A 27,880-nucleotide genomic window follows, 5' to 3' on the forward strand; every position below is an offset into this window, starting at 1 on the left:
CAAATCGACATTATGGCCCTCTCCCTCCTCGAACGATTGCAAGTATGGTTTATGAGCGCTGTCATGTCAATGTTGTATGGTTTATTTTGGTTGTTGAGTCCAAGACCGACCGCTGGATCATCTACCAAAGTTCCTCCAGTCACCAACCCGCTGCTGAAGCTGTCTGCAACGCAACTTGCAAAGAAAATTCGCCAGAGAGAGGTTTGCATGAGTTTTTTTTTTTTTTTTTTTTTAAACAGAATTCTCATCGAAATGGAAAGAGAGGGAGGCCAGTGACAGATTATTTAACCAATGTTTAAGATTTGTAGCCTAGTCTTTGTAACTATATGGCTGTGACCTTCCTTAAAGTGTTGTGTGTAGTCTGCTATGATGTAGAGTGAGGGATGTAGAGAATCAGTTAGGCTACCTATTTTCACTTTGAACTCTGGCTTAATGATTGTAGGGCTGGGCGATAAAACGATAATGATATACATATACATATACGATAGACATGTAATCAATATCAATTAAAAAATAGCCTACGTGATAGAAAGTTCGATAATTAAAAACAACACACACCTCCTGCCTTAGGCCTGATACATAAGTAAATAGGCTAAATAATAATGTCATATTGTTGAGCTATGTGCACTATCTATACAGATTCTCCTTGAGTCCTTGCCCCGTGCTCCCCCCTCTCAATGGACACATCCCTCACAGTTAATCCAAACATTCACAATCGTACAAGACTGACTAAATTGCTATTAAATCCGGTCAGCATTAGCACACTGCGCGAATTTATTCACAACTGTTGCATTCAAGTTGACTGCTAAATTCTTATCAGCTAAATCCGGATGTAGGCTAAATGGAAAAGCTTTTTCCAAGACTCAAACGGGCCTGTCCTAAGGATAAAAATTATTCGTTACTTTGAAACTTAAACACATGTGGGGAAACTCAACAGTCCAACAGACTATAAAACTAGACAATTAAGCTATTTTGTTTACAATATTTTCAGGCTTCAACCTGGGGCCGGTTCCCCAAAACGTTCTTATCGCTAAGTAGTTCTTAACCTATTCCTTTACCTCTCTCTTAACGTTATGGCACGATTCCCGACACGTTCGTACGCTAAGTATATCTTCTGTAGGTCACACGTTCGTAAGCACTCTCTTATTACGGTACCGATCCACTTGCACGACACTTCATTTTTGTCGTGTCGCATAGATGTCGCGCTGCCTCCCCAAGTTCAGTCGTTTAAAATGTCAGTTACCAGATCATACTCAGTTCGTTTTAACGTATCTTAAGTGCTTTTCCACAAATGGACCACATTTTTAGGCATGTACTTAACAGTATACAACACATTAATAGCCTAAACAAACTATGCAAGCCATTTGGAAATCTTGTTTTATTTAAACTACTCAATGCAATCTCAAATCCTCCCCAGAAACACCAACAGTCAATATATTCATCCAAATTGAATATATTGACTGTTTGTTTTATGGACTACTAGGTGGTCGTGGAAGAGATCGTTAAAACATTATTTGTCTTGTAAGCAGAACCAAAGTTTCACAGGCACCGTTGTGGTAGAACAAAGGACCTACAACCTCGTCCTTTCATTGGAGAGTCGCCTCGCGTTCAACGGATTCATTTGCATAAAGATGGGCTTTGCCCAGCTTTTTGACGCGCGACATATTTTCAAATGCAGCGCTGCCTTCCCGGAATGCTTTGCGGGGGCGTTAAAGTCGCTTGACGTCACCCATACGGTACCGATCCACTTGCACGACACTTCATTTTGTCGTGTGTCGCATAGATGTCGCGCTGCCTCCCCAAGTTCAGTCGTATGTGGGCGTTTTGTTTAAAATGTCAGTTACCAGCTCATACTCAGTTCGTTTTAACGTATCTTTAGTGTTTTTCCACAAATGGACCACCATTTTAGGCATGTACTTAACAGTATACAACACATTAATAGCCTAAACAACCCATTTGGAAATCTTGTTTTATTTAAACTACTCAATGCAATCTCAAATCCTCACCAGAAACACCAACAGTCAATATATTCATCCAAATCCTAGTTTCGTTTGTTTTATGGACTACTAGGTGGTTGTGGAAGAGATTGTTAAAACATTATTTGTCTTGTAAGCGGAACCAAAGTTTCACAGGCACCGTTGTGGTAGAACAAAGGACCTACAACCTCGTCCTTTCATTGGAGAGTCGCCTCGCGTTCAACGGAATCATTTGCATAAAGATGGGCCTCGGCCAAAGATTCTATAGTTAACTAAGATGAATCATAAGACCAGATGGGCCTCGGCCTTTTTTTTTAGGACTGTCTATGGCCTGAATATTTTCGCCAATCCCTTAGCCCCTTTTTGTCATGTCTCCCTAACATACATTAATTCAAATGCAGGTGCTTGCCTTCCCGGGATGCTTTTCAGGTTTGTTGCAACAATAAATAAAAGCTTAACCCGTTCTTATGGTTAGTTGGCAGGCATTCCATTCACTTTCCGCTTAAAAGTGAAATTATTTCGCTTGACGTCACCCATAGGACTAGAGTGGAATGAATGGCACTAGTTCCGACTCCTAAATAGGGATGTCAAAAACATAAACCTTTCTGTGAATAAGCAATAATAACATATACATACAAAAACACTCTTTCGAAGTGAATAATTTATTTTGCCCGTCGTGCAAGTGGAAATCGAAATAACATTGTTTGAGCTCTCAAGACGCTAGTTTGAGGAGACAGTGACAGATCGCCACTGTGCAGCAGTCTTTAGAAATCAGCGCAGCACAGTAGCCTACAAGTCAAACTATGGTAGACCGACAGTCTGTTGACAATGTTGTGGCTCAACGATGATTTTATGTTATGGACATTTTATGACTAATAATAAAATATGTTCGCAATGGATGCAGGCCTATTTATGAAGTTTACTTTATTTGGTATCAGAACTAATATGGTGGTAATTAGCCTAGGCTATTTAGTAATTTCATTAAAGCGTTCAAATTGGCAATCACTTTTGATCATTAAAAGCTGGCAAAGAATTTGCCTCTAAATGGCTAAGATCTATAAATGGGCAAGCATGGTGGTGTCCAGTGAGCGACCAACTAGGCCTATGGCAGCGATCCAACGTGTCCTTGCATTAAATAAAAAACGCCGTGTAGTCCATGTCGCTCCATAGCTCTTTTTTGCTGTTGTTGCACAAGTTATTCCGAAAGCTGGAAAACGGTGTCACCTTGTGCAAGCTCACCTCGCCCAGCAAAACGTCAAGTTCTTCTGACGAGAAGCTTGGTGTCCTTTTTTTATGTTGCTTCCCCACCATACTGTATGTAAATCTCTCTCTGTTCATTGTAGATAGGTTGCTTTTTATTGAAAACATTAACCAATGGCAATCTTTTTTTTAATTTGAACCTTGAATTTCCCCTGGGGATCAATAAAGTATCTATCTATCTATCTATCTATCAATACCACATTAAACAAAAGTAACTGCAGCTCCTTGACAATCAATTATAATTGTAAGGTACCTTACCATTAATATAAAAGTGTATTACATAATTTTAAGAAGTTGTTAAATCCATGTCAAGAAGCGGCACAAGTGGCACAACGGGATAAGGAGGGTGGATGATTAGCGAGGGATAGGCCTACCCGGTTAGTCTACCCGTCACAACATATCGTGTGAACATGTTACTGACAATTTGATAATTTAGTTAATAGTTTATATTTTACTGATAACTTAAACTATGTTAAAATAAATGTTACTGGAATAATTTGAGGAATGTTTCATTTGCATAGAACGTGTTGTGTTTCTTAACGCCGTCATGCACCTTCACGTGAAGTAGAAAATCGATTCCTGAGCAATCGATGTCAACTAATTCAGCACCTTCACTTGGGACAGCGCCTTTGTAACGTCGAACGTAGGAGGCAGCGTGTTAAGAAGCTTCCTAAGGGACACTTCGGGGAACACACTTAGGAACATAAACAACTTTGGTAAGATATATCTTTTGAGTCTTCTTAGCGCGCTAAGAGTGAGCGTTATCGGGGAACCGGCCGCAGACCAACCTTACGAACGTGTGACTTACAGAAGACATAGGCCTACTTAGCGTACGAACGTGTCGGGAATCGTGCAATAACGTTAAGAGAGAGGTAAAGAAATAGGTTAAGAACTAGCCTGGCGAGCCAGACCCACATTAAAATGTAGGGTCTGGGCACTCACCGTTCGCAGTGCTCAGTCCGAGGGGCGGGATAATCAGTTGTCTTTCAAATTCCCTCTACATGCAATAGGACGCAATAGGATATTTGTTTTCAAGTAGCAGGGAATTCAAGCCAAACCGTTGCAACTCTGCCATTAATCATTATGTTAAGCCCACCAAACGACTCTATACACGATTTCAATGCCTGATTAAGTTTCGATTTCTGGAGCTCACAAGCCAACGGAGAGTTGCTAGACTAGCCCTGGCAGCAATTTGCAAACGGTCCCAGCCCTATTGCTATGTTGGCAGCAGTAGTGTGTGCTACTGTATGTGTGTATCAGATAATGGCATCTTCTTGCATTACAGACAGATTGTGTTATTTATATTGTGTGCAGGTGTCAAGTGTTGAAGTGGTCCAGGCTTACATAGACCGAATCCAGGAGGTTAACCCTCTACTCAATGCCATGGTCAAGGACAGGTCAGGCCCATTTTTATGTGTGTGTGCATGTGTGTGTGTGTGGCTGTGCATGTGTGTTGCAGCATATATGGCAGTGGAACAAGTTGATCACAACATCGCTTAACATCCACAGCCCAGGTAGCCATCCACAGGTATCAGCTGTTTCCCAATTCCAGGAAATGTCATTAAAGCATCTCTCTCTCTGTCTCTCTCTCTCTCTCTCTCTCTCTCTCTCTCTCTCTTTCAATTCAACCAAATGAGTGTAGGGTGTTTTCACATCTATAGACATTTTTAAAAGAACTGAACTCAGTACAGAAAAAGTGGACCAAAAAGTTGACCAAAACAAAAAGGACTCATTTGTTCATTTTGTATTCACATTGTTCATTGTTCATATGAAAGAGGACTTGGATCTCTTTCTGGTGCACTTTGGGGCCTCAGTTTTCTTCTCAAAGTAAACGGTAACACTAAAACAAGGGGCTACATTAGATCAGGCAGTCTGCCGATTGGACCATTAAACCACACAATGATCCAAAACATACAGCCAAACAAGGCAATAAATGGTTAACAGAGAACAATATCAATATTTTAGAGTTACCCAGCCAGAGTCCAGACCTCAATCCATCAAAAAAGTGAGCACAAAGTGATGGCATATAATCATCCCTGCCTCAAAACCAGATTGCTGCTAAAAAGGTGCGGTCTAGAATCATTCCAATTAGCTTATTCGCTGTCTCTGTCAGAGTAAGATAAAATGATGCATACCCTTCTCGGTAACACTTTATAATAACTACACACATTTCATCATTTATTAAGCCTTTGTTACTTATTAGTTAATGGTTTGTTCATCATTAGTAATTTCTTGTTCATACATAATTTATCATCAGTAAAGCATTTGTTCACACAATTATAAATGGTTCATAGTAAATAAGCCTATCCAAAAAATATGTTTGTAAGTACATGATTTATACTTAATAAGTAATGAAACAACCACTTATAATGAAATCATTTTCTTATTATAAACCAGTTGCAAACTATTACAAAATGCTTTGTTCATCATTTGTAAAGCATTGTTCCTATGTTAATTCTCATAAATAAAGTATACACACAGTTATAAATGGTTTGCTCATAGTAAATAAGCCTATATCTAAAATATGTTTATGAATTATTGTTAATACTTAATAAATTATGCAATAATACTTTGTTGATGAAGTAAAATTTCTAGTATAAACAGTTGTTACATACACATGCACTAATGATTAGTTAGGGTGAGAATACATATTTTAACCACTTCCTAATACTATAATTCATGATTAACTCAGGAGTTACAAGTGATTAGTTAATGATATTTTGTGAGCTTATCTAAAGTGAGGACTTTCTATGCCTTACAACACATTTAGTATACAGTATATGTAAATATGAATGTAATTCTGCGGCATAAAGCAGATGTATTTGTTTATTGCACAGAAAAATAAAAATGACATGTCAAGCAGTCAATTGACTACATTGCAGTCAAGAAGTAGGGCAAATTAATTTACGAAACTAAAACATGGGTCATAGTTGTCTAAGCCTCTATAGCGTAGCCTGTTAAAAACGTCGCAGAAGCCTACCCAAGGCTAGATTAATTCTGAACAGTTATTTCTCTACTTGCTTAATTATCACACCACTGTTTTGATTTGCGTAGTTGCGTTAACCCAACACTGACAATAATATAGACAGCAAATTTCGATTTCCGTTACCACCGTGTAGTCAAGCCTTAAGCCATACCCAAGTAGCCTAAATCGAGGTAAATCGAGCTTTTTCAGAAGGGGCGGCAGGCAGAGTGATGTACAGTGGCAGAGCGACGCACAGTGGCTGAAAGTGGTACTAAAGCTTCACGCAGCTTCACGCCTCGTAATGCGTGACTGAAGTGGCCATTTGAAAGCGATGCCCACTGTATATTTGTGAGTTTATCTAATGTGAGGACTTTCTATGCCTTTCAACACATAGCATCTGGACTTGTAACCGGAGGGTTGCCAGTTCGAGCCCCGAACAGTGGGCCACGGCTGAAGTGCCCTTGAGCAAGGCACCTAACCCCTCACTGCTCCCCGAGCGCCGCTGTTGTAGCAGGCAGCTCACTGCGCCGGGATTAGTGTGTGCTTCACTTCACTGTGTGCTGTGCTGTGTGTGTTTCACTAATTCACGGATTGGGTTAAATGCAGAGATCAAATTTCCCTCACAGGATTAAAAGATTATATATACGTATACTTATACTTACTTATACTACATTTTCAAATGAGTTGTAAAGATTACATTCACATACATTCATTTAGCAGACAAGCGACGTACACATTGAAACAACAGGGAAAGCCAGGAATCGAACCCCCAACTTTTCAAGCTACTGCATGATGGTCCAGCTCCTTATCCACTACACTACCTTGGCCTGGATAGAAACCCCCACAACTATGCAAGAGTTTCTGTTTTCTTCTACTACACACTGTCATTAAACAGCTGTAAACTATTATTAAATGCTGTATTCTTCGTTTGTAAAGCATTATTCCTACATTAATTCTCATCTGTAAATCATGTTTACACACAGTTAAAAAAGGTTTGTTCATAGTAAACACACATACGTATCTATATTATATTTTTGAATTGACTGTTGTAATACCACTGGGCAGAGGTAGTGTAGTGGATAGGGAGCCGGGTTAACATGCAGTAACCTATAAAGTTGGGGGTTCAAACCCCGGCATCCACCAATTTGGCCTTGCCCTTTAATTTCATTGACATGTGTAAGTCGCTTTGGGTGAAAGTATCGGCTAAATTAATAAATGCAAGTGTAAACTTTATAACTCATTTGTAAATGTGTTGCAAGGCATAAAATGTCCTCACTTTAGATGAGCTCACAAAATATCATTAACTAACCACTTGTAACTCCTGAGTTAATTATGAATTATAGTATTAGAAAGTGGTTTATAAAATATGTATCCTGTATATATATATATATATTTATAACTGTGTGAACAAATGCTTTACTGATGATAAATTAGAAATTACTAATGATGAACAAACCATTAACTAATAAGTAACAAAGGCTTAATAAATGATGAATTGTGTGTAGTTATTATAAAGTGTTACCCCCTTCTCATCTCTGTGGCAGATCCAACTAGCCTATAGCACCCAAAAGTGATAAAAGAACTCCAACATTTACTTGTTGAACTTTCCCATTTACATCTTATGACAACATATAGGCTACAAATATGCAATTTTATGAGCATATGCAAACTTGGAACTATGTTCTCATTCAGGAAAAGCACTGCTACTTTGGTAGAGTGATTTGCACACAGCACCTGAAAAGCTGCAGTAGCAGTGTTTCGCCTGAAAGAGAATGTAGTTCCAAGCTTGTATATGCTTAGAAAATCGCTGTGTTGCATTTTACATTAAAATGTGTACACATTGTAGTTATACCAGTCACAACATGTAAATAGAACGATGTTTAAGTGCTTTTGTCACTTTTGGGGAAAAGGCTAGGTGGAACTGCCCACATCAATGAGCTATGCTAAGCTATGTTAAAGATCTCATCTCATCGTTTTTTCATTAATTTTGCAGTGGTCTGTAGTATTGATGAATGCCCTGTGAGCTGGTTTTGGTGAAAAAAATGCTGTCCTGCATCTGTTTCATGCTGTTCTAGTTTGGTGGGGAAGGTGGGAGGGGAGGAACGACTGGATTTCGCCTCTAGTCATGAATATTAATGACATGCTAATGAATTCACCTCTGATTGGCTAACAGTACTGTGACGCTTCCTCCAGTGCCTCCTCATCCGATTCTGCCGGTGCTATGCTCCATATTCAACTTTACAGTGCTAAAACCTGGCTAAAACTCGAGTCAAAACTGTTGCACAAAATGTCTTCGGAGATACAACTTCATGTGTTTGATCCTAATATTCGTAGGAAGAAGAACCGCCTCCTGATCGCTTGGTCGGTGAACGCTTGGTTTAATAGAATGGTAAATATTGCCTGTCAGCTTAAAAAATTTCTCCTGAAAGAGGTAAACGTTTGTGACAATCGTCATCTTGCTTTCAAGTAATAAACAGTTGAAACGCTTTAAAATAAAGACCTATTTCTTTTTACACAGTCAAAAGTCTTTGCAATCTTCCTAGTAGATATTTTACTTCACAACACAGGTAAGCACCCTAAAGAGTACTCCTAAGAGCCCAAAAAGATTCTGAAGGACTCTTCTCATCCTAACAATGGATTATTCCTACCGCTGAAATCAAGAAGACGCCTATGTAGTCACAAAGCCAGAACTGAGAGACTCAGGAGAAGTTTTTATCCCCAGGCCATCCTAACTCTGTACTCACACTGTACTGACTTTGCACACATTCACTCCTCAGCACTCTCAAACATTTCCCAACTCTGAACTCACACTATACTGACTTTGCACTCATTCACTCAGCACTCCATGACCCCCCCCCCCCCCCCCCACACACACCTACAAGATTCTTTAGCACTTTTACATCCCTCTCCCCTATGCTACAGACCTTTTATTTATTTTTTTTCTTATTTCATCACACGCCAAAACACACACACACACACACACATATCTGACTTTCTCCAACTTTGTACACTTTTTATTTATTATTTTGATTTCTCCTCCATCTACCCATGTCCTTGATTGCTTCCAGTTTTCTGCCCCCACCCCACCCCACCCCACCCCCATCCCCCAACACACACACTTACATCATCACTGTCATCACTTCACATACATACAGCACTCTTCTACATATTTGTTGCACACTGCCCCCCCCCCCCCCCCCCCACAAACACAGCATTATTGTCTTTCAGGATCTTTCTCCAACACACATCCTTTCTACATACTTTACAGCACACTGCCCCTTACCTTACACACACACACATACACATACACACACAGTCACTGCTCCACTTCCGCCCCACACATATCTTTCACTGTCATTACTCACATACATTACATATAGTAATTTGTTGTAATAGTAAGTCCCTTGACCTCTCTCTCAACACACACACTTTACATCATCACTGTCATCACTTCACATACATACAGTACACTGTTTGCTACTATAAGCCTCTTTCTACATACTTGTGTTGCACACTGCTCCCCCACATACACAGCACATTGTCTTCTTTGGATCTTCTCCAACACACATCCTTTCTACATACTTACAGCACACTGCCCCCACCTACCCAATTCCACACTACTTACACACACACACACACAGTCACTGCTCCACTCCTCTCCCCCCACACACACATCTTCACTGTGTCATCACTACATACATTACATACAGTACTTGCTTGCAATAGTAAGTCCCTGCCCCCTACATACACAGCACATTATTTCATCAGGAAGCTTCTCCAACACACATCCCCAACATTACAGCACACTGCCCCCAATACACAGCACATTGTCTCATGAGGAAGCTTTCTCCAACACACATATTGCACACTGCCCTCTCTCCCCCACATACACAGCACACTATCCCATCTCCCCTGTCATCCCCCCCAACACACACACCAAGACCCCTGGCAGTTGTTAGCCCCTTGAGCTGTGGATCTGCCCAAGGTTTCTTCCTTGGTAAGGGGAGTTTTTGCTTGCCCTGTTGCTCTTGGTGCTCCTTGTTGGTGCCCCCCTGCCCAATCCCAATCCTCCCCACCTTTATGCAGCCCTTGCCACTTAATCTACTAAACCCCTCTTCTACTGCACTTTTTACCCCATTAATGCACAAATAGGCTGACACCAGACATAATTTCACTGCATTTCTTACTTCCAGTAACTATATGCATGTGACAATAAACTTCCTTGTATCCTTGTATCCTTGTAAATGCAGTTCAGCCACTGACCTAGCCTGCTAATGCTATCGGAATAGCTAGATAACTATCATTGAAAGACCACTTGGTCATAGCCCAATATATATATATTGTAGATCTAAATGCAAACACGCCTACCTAGCTATATTTTTGCTGGAATTGTACCAGAATGCCTACAGAAGCAGAGAATGTGTGCTGCAAGACTTCTCCCGGTAATGAGAACTATGGCTTTGATAGCCTGACAATGGCAGAGGTTAGCCTACTCAAGTTGTTTTATGTCTCGTATGACAGAAAAAGTAGCCTACTATAGTATTTTGGGACTAAATATTACAGCAATCTTATAGGAATACTATAGTATTTGGACATACTATAGGTACTATAAGACTACTATAGAAAACTATAGTGGTTACAGGATATTATAGTTATTAGTAGTACTTTTACAGTATGTCCCAATTATTCCTATAAGATTACTATAATATTTTGTCCCAAATACTATAAGATTCCTATACTAATTTTTTTTCAAGGGGATTGCTCATGGTTAGAAAAATGGGCAACACCAGTACCCCTGTTGTCTGTATGACCCTGTACCCAGGATTAGAACCAGTCTGCCTTAGCATAATGTACTCCCCTTCAAAATGCACTAAACATTCGATTATGACAACTATGGCCCTCTGTGAGACAGAAGATATGAAGGGTAAGATAAACCTTTAGCTTAAAAAGGGACAAAAACTGATGAAACTCCTAAAACAAATATACAAAACAGGTCAATTTTCAATAAATAACTTTATTATATTTACATACAGCAGTGGTACTCAAAGTGTGGTCCGCAAGCTCTCTCAAGTGTTCCACAAGTAGATGTGGTAAAATATAATAGATGAGTTGTTTGCAATATTGAACCAACTTGTATGTAAATCCAAACAGTTCTGCAACACTGATGTAACCTATGCCAGTTTAAATCATATGAATCCTCTGACACCATAAGCAAGGTGCAAAGACAACAAGCAAGGTGGTTCCGTGAGAAGGCCTATTGTGTCTGTTGAAGTAGGTCTACTGTTTTTTTTTTTTTTGCTAGGTGGTCCGTGAAACACTGACAAATAGTAATATTGCAGTCTATTAAAATAATGCAAACACAAAAACAAGAACATCCAAACTATGCACAGAATTAACAATGTCCTCTTTTTGCCAGACGATGCAGACATCTGGCCTACAGATCCTTTGTAAGATGGTGCTGGGATGATTTAGGAAAAAGGTCCGAGTTGTTGTTTCGGGCTTGTATTGTCCTGGGGATCCGAAGGGACAACACACAAAACACATTCGCTGGCTGTGATGATTCTATTACATTGCTCTTGATTGCGCTTTGGCCATAGGTGGAGCCATCAGGTGTTATTGTGGGAGATGTCGCTTTCATCCTCCTCCTCCTCTTGATCAATCCGAGGTCTTCTAGCTGGCCTTGGATGAACAGGCTTGATGGCAGTAGAGGTAGCAGGCCCCATGCCCATGGTGTATCCGAAGTGCTTGTATCAATACTCATACTTTTCATGAAGTATTCTGTTTGGGTACCTAAAGTAAATAAATGTGTATTACTGTCAAGTTACAAGATACTAATAGTACACAGGACATTCACTATCTCACAAAACTGTACTGGCACAATGGAAACAAAAATATTTTAGTGACTGTGGTAAGGTGTATGATTTACTAAGTAGCACACCCACAAGAAGACATTCGGTAATATCAATTCTATTCTGTTATGTAACTCATGGTTTCATCAGGTCCATTTTACACAGGTGTATTAATCAAGCACCATGCAGTCTACATTCATAATCAAGGTGCTTGATTTTATACACCTATGGAAAGTGACCTGAAGAAATCCATGAATTTACTTTCCCAAACATTGACGAGCACATAAGAACCTGTATTAGCCTACTAGAAAAAAGACTTCTAGAAACTAACACAACAATAAAAAGTTAGATCACAAACCTTTTTGCTTCTAACGATGACCTAATGTAGGCTAGAAAGCTGTGTAGCCTGACATGAGGATGTGCTCTGGAAGACATACAAAACACTAAGTAAAACAGCAAGTAATCAAACAAAACATCATTGTAGGCCTACAAAGGTCAATGTAATAATGGCAAGAAGACATAAATTAGACTGAAGTGTAAATACCTGAGCTCTAGTGATAGCAACTTAGCCTAATAGTGCACGGGTATTGTGTTTTTGATTTCCTGTTTAGACTAGAACAATACCCGCATTTAGTTGAGCATAAGATATTGTTGCTAATATTATTATTTGTGGTTTAACACTTAGGTTAGAAGATTATAGGTTCAACAAGCTAAATCTCTGGGTAGTGTGGTCAGTTTTTATGAGTGTAGCTACACCAGGCACATAACTGAAGCATTCCGCTCACAAGTATGTACTGCAACAATTAGCTTCCAATAGGCCTAATCAATGGAAGTAGCTACACCTGACGGTTTAGTGGCCTGTAGGCTACGCTCGGGAAAAATAGACCATTCCTCTAATGGATTTTACCAGAGCCCTTCCTATTAGACATTCTCTGATTTTACACGCCGCTTAACAGAACACTTCAGTTACGCGCCTGGTGTAGCTTCCTGTAATATAGGCTAGCCTAAGCCTAGCTTGTACCCCTTTCATGCATGCTAACGGAAGAATATGAACATGCTATTTTGTAACAGACGCTAGGTGGAAAAGTTTGTTTGTACTTACAGCCTGTGAGCTGGTGGTCGATCATCATGACAGTACAGAACCAGGTTTTCAGAACATCGATGCAAAACCACTTTCTAACTGTAGGCAGTGACTGTGGTCGAAATGATTGGAACACAGAACTAATGTTGCACTACTTCGGTGGTGGTGTTCCAACGATAAATCCAACCATTTCTTCCTCAACTCATGTTTCTAAGGCAAGACATGCAACATTGATGTGTTATTGCCACAAATAACACAGGCACGCATTTTTTTCCTCGCCATGTTAGCAACTTGCTGTTAACTCCTACTAGCTGCAGAGAGACAATCCCCTAGCCACAAAATCTTCCAGTCTTCCTGTAGGCGGTCACAGGTCAAGGTGGGCGAGGCCATGAATAATCAGTTTCCCTTCGGCCTCATTGGGAAGGGCTCTTTATGATTCGCTTGTTTTTCCGGGTATTTTCTTTCATTGGCTAATGCGGGCAATGGGGGTAGAAGATCATTTTCACGTGTAGCATGCATATGCAACTTGGAGTGAGCTATAGTATTTTGAAAGTAACAAGTATTAAACGGTTTCTCAGTGAATGAGACCTTTAACAGTGGGTGCTTCAAACTAAGTTACTACATGCACACAAGACAAGAAGGGTATCCTCTTATCTCACTCTGGGGGAGACGGTGAATAAGCTAATTTCCCAAAATATTGGTGTGTTCCTTTACATAAAGATGACCCAAAGGAACATGGATTACAGCTACTGTAGCTTTATTTGTCTACACAAAGCACATCAAAACAAATGTGGTGAGTCCTCCACTAGCCCCTTTCAACTCCTCTCTCCATATACATATTAAACAGACCAAATGTGTTTAGATATAAGAATAAAAATATGGGCACAGCTACACAAAGCCCATCAAAACATATGTTGTCAATCATCCACTAGCTCCCTCAACTCCTGAAACAGTCCACACGAGCCAGCTATACTGTACCGCTAACCCTGCTAGTGCAAATATTAATGGACTATCAATAGGCACCACTATACGACTAATTTTTACATGTGACTGGATTTGTACCACCATTGTATGGCCAGTTTTTACATGTGACTGGATTTTTAACCAGAGACAGACAAGCAGACTCTCTCTCTCTCTGTCTCTCTCTCTCCCTCCCTCTCTCTGTCTCTCTGTCTCTCCCTCCCTCCTTCCCTCCCAGGTTCTCTGCTGCTCTGCAGGAGGCTGCTCAGGTAGACAGACTGATAGAGGAAGAGACTGAAGGAGGAGAGGAGGCCCTGGCTGAACGACTCCCTCTGCTCGGGGTCCCACTCTCCGTGAAGGAGTCTTTCGCCGTGCAGGGTACACACACACACACACACACACACACACACACACACACACACACACACTCACTCACATACAAACACACTAGCATACATTCACACACACAGATACACACTTAAATGTTTTAAACTCTCTCTCTCTCACACACACACACACACACACACACACACACACACAGACACACACACACACATACCTTCTACAACAGAGATAGATATGCAGACACACACATCTGTACCCAGCTTCCACCAACAGCTGCCTAACATAACTCCTCCCCACAACAACTCCGCTGTATTGTCAGCCTAGTGTTTGCCATAGGAAAATACATGCATTTCCACATTGCCTCATTCTCACCGTGTTCTATTAGATCCTCATGGTTGTGGAGGATGATGGTTAGCAGCTGTGAAGTTTTTCAATGCTGCAATGGCTAATCGTTTCATACAATTAATGAGCTTTAACAATCTCACATTCTGACTTTTTCTGGTTGATTATATATTCATGCAGATCATCTTCGATTGAGCCATTTATGTTATAATATGTTACAGCATTCATGACATTCCGGTCTGGTTTTAGAGCCTTGCATAGCACAGAATCAACCCTGCTGAAAGTTCTAAATGACATTCTGCTCTGTATTGACTCTGGCTCTTGTGCTATTTTAGTCCTGCTTGACCTCAGTGCAGTGTTCGACACGATCAACCACACCATTCTTTTACACCGCCTTACTGTTCCTACCTATCTGCCTCCATCAGGTGTGGCGTCCCTGAAGGTTCCATCCTAGGCCATCTTTTATTTTCACTGTATATGCTTCCCCTTTGTTCAATTTTAGAGAAATACAACATTCAATATCACTGTTATGACACAACTGGACCTCTCCATTTCACCCAATAGCATCTGCACTATCAAAACTGTTTGACTGCTTGGGTGAAATTAAATCTTGGATGGCAAGAAACTTTCTACACCTAAACAACAGCAAAAACAGAAGTGATACTTTTTGGAGCACCAAGTGCTGTTTCTGAAATAGACGAAGCACTTGGACCTCTGGCTGCCAACCTGCACACAGTACGGTTGTACGGCTGGACAGCTCTCTAAATTCCAAGATTCGAAATGGTGATGTTGGCAGAGTTCTAGAACACTAGTTGTAATGATTTTACAACCACACATTCTTTTAGTCAAGTCAGTTTAATTTAATTTTTATTTTATTTTCATTTAATTTTGTCAATCAATAGCCTAATGACTACTATAGCTATAACTACTATAATAAACTATTAGAATACTATAATGTACAAACCATAACTCCAAATAAACGCTTAATTAACTAAATGCATGCTGAACAGATACACCTTCAGACCCCTCTTGATCTAGCACATATGGCTGGTTGCACAACAGATGCTTTATCAGAAGACCACAGTGGGCGGTTGAGGATGTACAGCTTGATCATAGAATTGAGGAAGCAGAGAGCAGATCCAGGAGGTGTCTTATAGGCCATTTGGGCCAATTTAAATGTAATTCTGGCTATAGGGAGCCAATGACATCAAATTTGAACGCAATTATTTTCAAAGCAGTGAACACACTAGAGTATGTTGTTCTGAAAATGGTCTTTTCCCAACAAATGTCGTTCACCACCATAGGTTTTTACAGACCCCCTACTGCAAAGGATACATTTTACGATCAATTCAATGATATTCTGAAAGAGTGTAATCACAGCAAACAGTTAATCCTCATGGGTGATTTCAACCTAAACTGAAGATAAAGCAACAAGAAAAAAAACTAAAAACCACTGTAATACCACTTAGAACAGCTAATAAAAGGTCCAACAAGGATCACACAAAATTCATGTAGATTTGATCTTTTTCCAATAAACCTGAAAGGATAATAAATGGCTACAATCAGATCAATCAGGCTCCTTGCTGTTCAGCCTCTAGTATTGACCTTCCACAGCACTGTCATGGAGTAGAGGTAAAACTGTATGCGGATGACACAGTCTTATACACACATGCAAAGCCAGCTCAGCTAGCAGCTGGGAAACTGACTAAAACTATGGAAGGTGTGACTGAGTGCCTTGATCAATCCTTCCATACCTTGAATATTAGCAAGACAAAAGGGATATTCTTCACCAAAACAGACACAGACACTACATGCAGACATTCTCATTAAAGGTGAACCCATTGACACAGTGAATGAATTTAATATATGCTACTATAAATACATTCATTACATTCATTAACATGCTACTATAAATACATTCATTACAAAACCATACTACACTGCCATTTGCCCTTTGAAAATAAGCGCCAAGTTGTGTGGTCTTAATGAAACTGCTTATCAATGAGTCTATTCAAACTATAACCTCAAATCAATTAAGGAGAGAGTTTGAGCTCCCTTTCTTAGAGTCTAAAATAAATTTACTGGCCAAGAACACGGCTATTTGCAGGCATGCATGCGTTTGCTTTGTTTGCTTAAACACATTAAAAACTCAAGGATGCGTAAGTTGCACGTGTTAGTCACTGTTTACCTTGCAGTGTGCTGTACCTCCTCCACCCATTCCCTCTTAGGAATGCCAAACTCCGCTGGCCTGGTGTCCAGGGCAAAGTTGTTGGCCAGTGTGGATGCGCCAGTTGTGAGCTACCTGAAGCGGGCAGGGGCAATTCCTCTGGGGGTCACCAACACCCCGGAGCTCTGCATGTGGAGCGAGAGCCACAACCGCCTTTACGGACTCACCAGAAACCCCTACAGCCTGGACCGCACAGCTGGAGGGAGCTCAGGTGAGTGTGTGCACACACACACACACACACACACACACACATCCACAAACAATATGAAGCACTGATAGTTCCTTCAGGAAATAGCCTATTTCTCCAGTTAAGATATTGTTGTAGGGTCTAACTTCATATGGGATGGGCATTTTTAGACATTTCCCCCTCGAAATTGCACTGTGCCTACTTCAGAGGCCACTGTTCCCACCTAGTTTGGCCTACCATCAAATGCTTGGTCTCTTTAGAAAGTTGGGACCTTGTAGTTTCTTAGGGAACAATCAGAATAGCTAAGTACAGTGGGAAAAGTGGGAAGTACTGGCACAGAGGTACAGAGGCTAGAATACTGTTTTATATTTCTGCCGGATAACAAGTACCTCTGAACTGACCACATTTCAGCCCTCTAGGTCACTTGAGATGACTTTGAAACACAATTGAGCCCTAGCACCAGGTCTTGTGAAGCTGTGTGCAAAAGTAGATCAATATAGAATAAAAAAGAGTGCTTTGGACCATTATTTGCTCAAGCGTTTTGTAAAATGCCCTATGAAAACTCCCCATAGGACTTTTGGGTTCCCAAAAAGCATATTGACAATAAAATGCTTACTGTGTGGCAACCTCTTGGTGTAGAAGCATAATCCTCGTCTCAAATGAAAGGTAACACTCTGAGGTATCTTGTAGACTATTTGGATTGTATGTCATGGGTTCACAAAATATGGAATAATTACACAAAAGTCCTTTTTTTTGTGCATTTTCTTTGTTGCTTCAATGGGTGTGTATAAGATGGACTATACATCTGCACAACTAATATTGGATAAAACAACATGAATATTCCATTTCTAGGGATTCCTGTGAATATGTCCCAATATGTGGCATCTACTTATTGCACTGCAACTAGAAAGTAGGGAAGCACCAAAAGGGGGAGGGGGGCATTTTTTTTAACAAATAGTTTAATTAATTAATCTGACAATGTAAAGCACCATACCAATTGTAGGCCTACATGTAAAAGGATGTCATATAGCCTATATATTCCCAAAAGTCCAAGCTTTCAAATGGTGTATAATATTACTATGCTACATAACAATATGGTGCATAAAATTGATTTAGAATGTTGGGGGTGCTGTGGAAGGGTACGTTCAGACTTAGCGTCTTTTTCTCACAAAAGAAGTTATGCAGACCGCTTTTTCAGTTTGAAAAAAAAAAAAAAATCTGCTTTGTTCTAAAAAAGCAGCCGGAAGTGACTTTTGTGATAGACAAAGTGACTAACGTTACCTGTGGGAAAACTCACGTTGGCTATTGCTTTTGGTATGTTATGGTAGGGCCTAAAGTTGTGAAGTCATGTCAAACAATTCCCTATGCTCAGACACTAAAACGAGTCTTTCGACCGGTGTTCTGTCACCTTCTCCATTTTTTACTTGATTGTCATGGGAAACCACAGGTCTCGGTAATCTGCTTGTGATTTGTCATCTGTAAAAAAACAGCATGATGTATGGCGTTTTTCCGCTAGAAGTTGAACATTTGTCAACTTCTGAGCTGCAGAAAAAGACGGTTGCAGTCGCGTTTTAAAAGAAGCCGACTGTTATAATGTAAAACGGACGCCGGCAGCTGAGAAAAAGACGGTTAGTCTGAACGTACCCTAAGGCACACCGTTCCATAACTGGCTAATATAGACAATATACAGTATATGGCACACATGACACTTTTGAAATACTGAGATTTTTCTTTCTTTCTCTCTCTCTCTCAGGAGGGGAGGGTAGTCTGCTGGGCGGAGGGGCCTCTGTGTTTGGGGTGGGCTCAGACATCGGCGGCAGCATCCGTATGCCCTGCTACTTCAACGGCATCTTTGGCCACAAGGGCACCCCACGTGTGTATTTATATGTTCTTAATCGTTCTATAACATATACCTGTACTTATGCTGTGTGCAAATAGTCATACATTACAGACAATAATGTATACTGTCGGAATGTAATCCTTACAGGCAGGCTGGACCAGGCACATGAATTGAAATCAAGCTTTCCGTTAGAGGAGCATATACTTCCACTAATCAATGGAACTGGCTAGCATCATGTACATTTAAAATAATCACTGACCCCAATTAAGCAGGCAGGCACATAACTTGATTTTTGTAATTGATGACCGGCTAAGTTTCTCTGTAGCCTCAATCACAAAATCATGTCATTATCATTTACAATATTAAGAAGATCAGACCTCATGTGGCACAAGATGCCACACAACGTCTTGTACAGGCTGGACTATTGGCAAATCATTATTAGCTGGCCTGCCTACTTGTGTAGTGAGACCATTACAGCTGATTCAGAATGCTGCAGCACGCCTGGACTTTTAATCAGCCAAAGAGGACACATGTAACTCCTCTCTTAGTTACTCTCCATTGGCTACCTATAGCAGCCAAAATAAAATCTGCTGCCTGCTATTTGAACTCCATGATCCAGCGCTACATCCCCCATCGCCCATTGCTGTCCTCAGATGAGTGTCTGCTGTGTCGACCAGTGTGATTAACACTAATAGGTCACATTGTGTGTGTGTGTGTGTGTGTGTGTGTGTGTGTGTGTGTGTGTGTGTGTGTGTGTGTTTGTTTCCATTTACCCACACAGACGTTGTGAGTAATGAGGGCCAACTACCCCCTTGCTCTGGTCAGCAGGAGGACCTCCAGTGCACTGGACCCATGTGCCGCTACGCTGAAGACCTGCTGCCCATCCTGAAGATCATGGCAGGACCCAATACTCACAAGTACACACACACACACACACACACACACACACACACACACACACACACAGCCATTATGCACCAGAACGCTCACCACACACCAGCTTGAGGTGGAGAGTGAGGGAGTAAATGAATGAGCCAGTTACATGGGGGGATGATTAGGGGCCCAGATTGAATGAGCCAGTTTGGGAATTTAGTAGCCAGGACACCGGGGAACCCCCCACTCTTTGCGATAAGTGCCATGGGATCTTTAATGACCACAGTGAGTCAGGACCAATGTCTCATTCATGTCATCCGAACGACGTCATCTATGGAATTGATTTTCATGTACGTTGCTGTGTTCTCAGGCTTTCCTTATCTGAACCTGTGGACTTGAAGAAGCTGCGTTTCTTCTCTGTTCCTCATGATGGTGGATCCCCATACACTTCTCCTGTGGACAAACAGCTCATACAAGCTCAGAGACAGGTCAAAAACATACACACATGTACACTCACATAAACAAACTCCCACAATCACACACGCACACACAAAACCATACACATGCATACTGATGGTAATTTTGATACCATAGATTTAATAGAGACCCAGTCAGACCAATAGTATGAAAAATCAGGAACAGAGTTTATTTACGATGATGCGCATCAAGGGAGACAGCAAGAGACAGCATGACTTCACCTTCACCTAAAGATCCATCAGCTGCTCTAACTAGACAAGGAAATAGTTAGGGTTTAAGTATCTTCCAGGCTGACGGGAGATGGCGTTGGTCATTCCATCTCACGTGGACTACACTGAATCAGACTCTGATTATTGGCAACCTGCAAAGTCATAATATTCCCGCTTATCTCTAAATACAGTCACACACAGATATACACAGGGACAGTACAGATATCATACAGTCATTATATAGAATCATACTTTTAGTATCAAAGTGACCCACTAATGAGAAATGCAGAACATTAAACCACATATTGGAATGTTGGGCATAATGCAGAACATTAAACCACATATTGGAATATTGGACATAATGTTCTATTCCACTTTATCTCAATACTGTACATACACATGCACTTACGGTAACTACATTCACAACCCTTGTGTATCCTTACCTCAGAGTGGCTCACAGTCAACAAATAATTATATCTTATATTATATTATATATAATGGAGGGAAAGGATGTAGCATACTCCTCCATGCAGATTTACACGCTTCAAAGACATGCATAATTGACGCGCGGCCACATATGTTGGCACACGATGCCCCCCGAATGCCGCGTTGATGACGCAATTCTCGTCAAGCCGCATGCTGGACACAGACATCGGACTTTATCGCGTCCTGGAAGTCCCATTCCATTACAATCCACACTCTTTTGTTGTGAGTTCATTCTCCTTTCTCTTCATCTGTCATCATCGTCATAGCTACCCTTAGTGGACACATAGCAGTCTACTGTCACAAAGTGGGATTAAAAGTTTATTTACGTATTATTGTAGTTTATTCTGTGCTACATTCTGTTATTCTGATTGATGGAGGACATTTCCTACCAGAGTTAGACAAGAACATAAATAAAAACATGACTTGTGTAAGTTATACAGTAGCCTATTCTGTGGCAAAAAGGAGGGCAGAAATGTAGATGGCTAGACTGCAGCAAAAATGTTTGGAAAGCACAGGAGAAATAGCCTGGTTCTTTAAATAGGTCTAAGCTGTATAAGCACTCTGACTGTGTGTGTGCGTATGTTATTATGATGTAATCTCTTGTGATTATCAGTGATACATCTTATCTTTTATTCACTGTACAAATAATGAATATAACAGCTCATTTGTCTCGATACCGGCCAATACATTTGTCAATATTGATACATCCTCTACTATGAGTACCAATACTTTTTTTTCCTCCACTTCAAGCACTGCCTATATGCATGCAAATTCTCTGGAGGCAAGTTCTTCTAAGTTCATGAACTCTTATTCTCAGCACAATTGTGTGTGTGTGTGTGTGCGTGTGTGTGTGTGTGTGTTGAGGTATTATTGATCTGGAGGGAGTGAGGAAGTACAGTAACATCCTTTCAACATGTGCAGGGGCGGAGCCAGAGGGGTGGCTCCGGGTGGCACAGGCCACCCTTGAGATTCGATTGGCCACCCCAGGTGCCACCCCCAAATCCTAGTCTACGATTGGCTATTAACATGGTCTAAGGCGGGACCTTTCTTGATGCCCTTGCAGCAGTTTGAAGTATCAGACATCAGAAATGTACAGTGGGCATCGCTTTCAAATGGCCACTTCAGTCGCGCAGCTGCGTGAAGCTTTAGTACCACTTTCAGCCACTGTGCATCGCTCTGCCACTGTACATCTGCCTGCCGCCCCTTCTGAAAAAGCTCGATTTACCTCGATTTAGGCTACTTGGGTATGGCTTAAGGCTTGACTACACGGTGGTAACAGAAATCAAAATTTGCTGTCTACATTATTGCCAGTGTTAACGCAACTACGCAAATCAAAACAGTGGTGTGATAATTGAGCCAGTAGAGAAATAACTGTTCAGAATTGTAGCCTTGGGTAGGCTTCTGCAACGTTTTTAACAGGCTACGCTATAGAGGCTTAGACAACTATGACCCACGTTATGGTTTCGTAAATTAATTTGCCCTACTTCTTGAATGCAATGTAGTCAATTGACTGCTTGACATGTCATTTTTATTTTTCTGTACAATAAACAAATACATCTCTGCTTTATGCCGCAGAATTACATCTCATATTTGAACTTACATAGTCCAATGCATCGTTACACTCGTTAGTGTTTCCCAAAACAATAGTAGCAACAAGCGCTCGCAACCACTATCGTAAAAGTTGTGTAGTTACAACTACACCTCTCGACCTGTGGTAGAATGCTAGTAGAAGCATAGTTCCAGGGATCTTCATGTCAAAGACGTCACTGACGCCAGTTATTTGTTTGCAAATTAATAATTATAAATATATTTAAGTTTCTAATTGATATTTACACTTCTAACCACCATACATCCATATTTTAAAATGCCCAAGGCAGAAAAATACATAAATTAAAAAAAGTCAATTTGCAGTCATGTGTGCACGTAAGTAAAAGTCACACACCTGCAGATAATAATAAGGTGGTGCGACTTTTTTGACGAGTCAGCTGAGAATATGTAGCCTTTGATTTTCATGGAGTGGGGGGTCCTTGTTAGTTTACGCAAACCAAGCCAAAAAGGTTGATTCTGATTTTGATCATATGATCTGCACAAAAGATAAACTTAGGTAAACAAATCGATGTCAATATTGTTGTCAAAATCTTAACCCAGATTCGAACTCTTGGACAGGGGACTGGTAACTGCTGTGCAACGGGCCGTCATCTGCCGGCCTTAACGCAATGCGCCACAGAAGTATGTGCAGGTGCCCGGTCACGTGCTACTAAACGCCATTAACCACCTTTTAGTCCAGACTACTGGTTTGAAACTATCATGGTCCAAACTTAGTACTATGTGGCAATGACAGTTTTGGGAAACAGTCGTAACTTTACATGTTGGTTAGTTAAACGATGCATCCTGTTAGTAAAAAGCTAACCTCCGTGAGTTGTAACGGAAACGCACCCCAGATCAGCTTGTAGGCCATTAGCAATCTGTTTATTTTATTTTTGAAGCCTACACAGTAGATCACATGCCACATTCTCACTTTCAATAGACAGATGCAATAGCCATTGGTCAAGTATTGAGTATAAAGCAATTAAGATAGTACCCTATACAAAAAAAGTACTTCATACCATCATAAAAAATCGTTAAAACCAATAGCATTTTTGCAAAAACACTGGATTAAATATCGTAGGCACCAGAGAAAAACTTGTACATCCATTGGCCGTGGGGAGATTACATGCCAGTTGCCTCCCTTCAGTGCTATCGCTCGCTGTGAGCTTGTTTCGCAAAAAAAAAACTATTGCAGATATCAATGCGCCTTTGTTCATGGGTTTGGACTCACAGCAGAGGCTTAGACAACTATGACCCACGTTTTGGTTTCAGAATTTGCCCTACTTATTGACTGCAATGTAGTCAATTGACTGCTTGACAGGTTATTTTTTATTTTGTACAATCTGTACAATAAACAAAATACATCTGCTTTATGCCGCAGACTTACTTGGCCAGCCTATAGAACGGGCACATTTTGGAGAGAATAGAGAATGTCATGCGACGAAGAATCTGTAGGTTATTTGTAGCTGGTTACCAGCAAACAATGTTTAATGCATTAACTCAAGACGTCAAACATTTTCTAAACAATACAAACAGAAAGGATGCAGCAGGCAGCAAATGTAGAAGAGTCATTTCCAGTGGAAGAACAAAATGCTGAATGAAGCCCAAATATATGAAGGCATATCTGGCAAGTTGTTATTTTTTGAAGACGTAAATGGTTGGGCTATAGGCCTAGTTTGCAAGAAGGAGACATAAAGCGTGAGCATGCCACACCATCCACAGCTGTGGTAGTGGGGTAGGAGGATTACTGTTAGCGCCAGGATTTATATAACTTCAACAGAAGGCCTGCCTCGAATGCAGGCTTGCCCAAAAAAAAAAAGGCCTGTGGTTTGCGCATGCCTACAGTAAGTAGGTTTTAATGAGTTAGGAGTCCTCTAGACTTCTGTTAAGCTGTCAGAGGTGGAAAGTTGCGTTCGTTGGGGGCAGGGCCGGATTAACAATTCATAGACCCTTGGGAACAAATGTCTGATGGCCCCCCCTGCCCCTCAGCCAACGTGAATCGGCCTATCGTGAAGATTTGTATTGCTATTTAAGGCACGAGCACATCTGTGAGGCCAAGCCTCACCAAGTAGCCCGTTTGTTAACATTAACTAACATTACATTTAATTAAACTGCTTATAGGCTATGCCGAAATAGTTTCAACATTTTGAATATCAGTGTTGGGTGAATTAGGAAATGCCTTATGGCTGAAAGCTGCTTGGGATCCCCCCTGTCAAGCAATAACCATACAAAAAGTTAAAAACAGATGACATGATGCCAGGGTCGGACTGGGAACAAAATTCGGCCTTGGCAATTTTCTTCCTGACCGCCCACTACTGGACCCGATGGACCTTCAAAGTATCATGGTTAAGTTTTCAAACATTTCACTGACTGCTGGTCATGCTCTCTGTGGCCACCTAGTATCTGTAGCCTAAATTGAGGAAGCCTTGCTGGTCTAAAAATAAATAAATAATAATAAAAAAAAAACGTGTGATGGGGAGGACTGAACCCATGTCGACTGCGTGAAAAAGTATTGTATAGGCATTAAGTTGTTGCGCCACAGGAGAAGCACCCAGCCATCAAACCCATGTTTACATGTCAGTAACATTAACGTTAATAGCCTATAAGCCTATGAACTGAATTCTTAAAAGAATAGGCTGGACAAAAGGATACACAATTAGGCAACACATTTTTATTTAGATAGATAGATAGATAGATAGATAGATAGATACTTTATTGACCCCAGGGGAAATTCAAGGTCTCAGCAGCATACATACAAGACAAACACATTCTTTAACAGCAGAAGAGTAATTAAAGTATATAATATAAAAACACAACTAAGCAGTAAGGACAGTAGAAGATAAAGAATATGCTAAATATACTAAAATACAAATAACAAAATTACAAATTATACTAACACTTAATCTAAATCAATTCTAAAAACAGTATCCACATAGTGGTGATTAATAAATCAGTAGCGCCAGCATGACTGGGGGCAGGGACTGAGCCTGTGATTCTCTGTGCATAGTAAGGTATGGTAAGGTGCTCTAAAGGTGCTCTGTGTGAATGAGTGTCATGGTGGTAGTGCAATGGTGATAGTGGTCATGGTGATAGTGCAAATGAGTAAGTCAACAGTGCAACAATGCAGAAATAAAAGTAAAGGAAAAGTCTATATATCTATATATTTAACTATTTAAGTGTGGCCACAGTTCATTGTGGCATGGAGGGGGGTTATGCATATGTGCTAATGTGCTAATATATACATAAACAGTGAGGTTGGCTCACTGTTTACAATAAAGGCATAAAGACAGTGGTACAAGTGGCTAGTGGACAGGCAGTACCAAACATGGAGAGGGATGAAGAGGCAGACAGACTATGCAGAGAAGTCTATCTCCCCTCTTCCCTTAAGTGAGGCATCATTGAACAGTTCAATGGCCCTGTGGAAAATGACTTTCTCATGACTTTCTCAGTCTGTCAGTTGTGCAAGGCAGTGAGCGAAGTCTCCAGCTGATCAGGCTCTTCTGTTTAACAATAGTGCTGTGGAGTGGGTGACACTCAGAGCCAGCTTTCCTTACCAGCCTGTCAATTAATCCTTCTTCCTTGTGCTTCCACCCCAGCCATACTACTGCATAGAAGAGGGGCAACAACAGACTGGTAGAACATCCTGAGGAGCTTACTGCACACATTGAAGGACCGCAGCCTCCTCAGGAAGTACAGCCTGCTCTGCCCTTTCTTGTAGAGTGCATCAGTGTTGGCTGACCAGTCAGTTTATTGTCCAGGTGGAGACCCAGATACTTGTGAGTGCTAACCACCTCCACATCAACCCCATCAATGTGAACTGGTAGCAGAGTGGGCTTAGACCTGCGAGGAAATCCACCACCATCTCCTTGGTCTTTGAAGTGTTAAGTTGAAGATGATTGAGTTTGCACCATTGCACAAAGTCCTCCACCAGGCTCTTGTACTCCTCCTCCTGCCCCCTGATACACCCCACAATTGCAGTATCATCAGAATACTTCTGCATGTGGCATGACTAAGCAGAAGTCAGATGTGTACAGGGTGAACAGGACTGGAGAGAGCACAGTTCCCTGTGGCTCGGTGCTGCAGATCACAGTGTCAGAGAACAGTTCTTCAGTCTGAAACTGTGGTCGCCCCAGTCAGGTAATCTGTAATCCAGGTTACCAGGTGGCGATCCACACCCATCTTGGATCTCCCCAATCTGAGGGCTGGATGGTGTTAAAAGCACTTGAAATCAAAGAACATGATTCTCACAGCACTTTTCCCTTGTCCAGGTGGGAATGTGTCCTGTGTAGAAGATAAGTGATAGCATCGTCCGCCCACTTTCTCCTGATAAGCAAACTGTACTTGGTCCTAGTGTCTAGAGGGGGTGTGAGGGTGGGGCTGGGGGATGGTGGACAGACCACGCCATTGGAGCTGGAGCAGGGGTCAAACCTGTTGTAGAAGTGGTTCAACTGGTTAAGCCCTGTGCCTCCCCCCTCCCAGAGCACACAGAGAAATTTGATTTATTTGCTGGCGTTCATGGCTCTACACACTTCAGGTAGGAGTAGCCACAGCCTAACCTCAGTGAAGCGTTTGTAAAAACTTAACCATGATACTTTGAAGGCCTACTAAATGGCTTGGGCAACGGTAGCATGATAACATGGTAGCCAGATAACATGAACAGCTATGTTAACTTGTTACAAATTATAATAACGTTAGCTGACTTCTTTTAATCCCAACTGAAGTCAATTTCTGTGAGTGCCGTCAGCTGGTTAGTGGCGCAAGTGGATAGACGTCTGATTACCAAGCAAAAGTCAATTAATTATTCGTGGTTCAATGCCCATGTGGAAAGAATTTATGCTATTTAGGTGTTTGTTTTTTGGGTTGCATGTTCATGGTCCAGTGCATGTAGTACTACATACAATTTTGACTTTTAAACATGTCATGCATATTTGACCTCTAGTAGGCCTATATCAGAAAGTGACAAATCTGCAACGGCCACATCTGGCAAAGACTCGTAATCAATCATGGTCATCAAACGGCCAGTTAACATGGGAGCCAGTTGCCATGTAACACCGGTGTTGTGTGCCTTCTGGTTTCTCCACCTACGGTTTCGCTAGCGTGCATAAATCAGACATTCACAAACAAGTTTTTAAAGGCGGTTTGATTTGCTTTTCATCGCCATGGACATTACAGCCACTTTCGGACCAAAGGTAAAAAATATATGTTTTGAAAACTAG

The 27,880-nt window shown here is 41.0% G+C and overlaps 1 protein-coding gene across 1 annotated transcript in view; it reads left to right on the top strand.

Moving 5' to 3' along the window:
- Positions 1 to 27,880, top strand: part of LOC125289589 (fatty-acid amide hydrolase 2-A-like) — a 34,943-nt gene continuing 7,063 nt past the window's right edge. Inside the window, exons 1-7 of the mRNA XM_048236520.1 lie at positions 1 to 201; positions 4,551 to 4,633; positions 14,330 to 14,469; positions 17,007 to 17,216; positions 18,946 to 19,065; positions 19,814 to 19,949; positions 20,276 to 20,393. Of these exons, the coding sequence (XP_048092477.1) occupies positions 13 to 201; positions 4,551 to 4,633; positions 14,330 to 14,469; positions 17,007 to 17,216; positions 18,946 to 19,065; positions 19,814 to 19,949; positions 20,276 to 20,393 (996 nt within the window). The 5' untranslated portion in view covers positions 1 to 12. The remainder of the gene's footprint in view (positions 202 to 4,550; positions 4,634 to 14,329; positions 14,470 to 17,006; positions 17,217 to 18,945; positions 19,066 to 19,813; positions 19,950 to 20,275; positions 20,394 to 27,880) is intronic.

The sequence above is a fragment of the Alosa alosa genome, chromosome 24 (assembly GCF_017589495.1).
Source record: "Alosa alosa isolate M-15738 ecotype Scorff River chromosome 24, AALO_Geno_1.1, whole genome shotgun sequence".
Taxonomy (NCBI): domain Eukaryota; kingdom Metazoa; phylum Chordata; class Actinopteri; order Clupeiformes; family Clupeidae; genus Alosa; species Alosa alosa.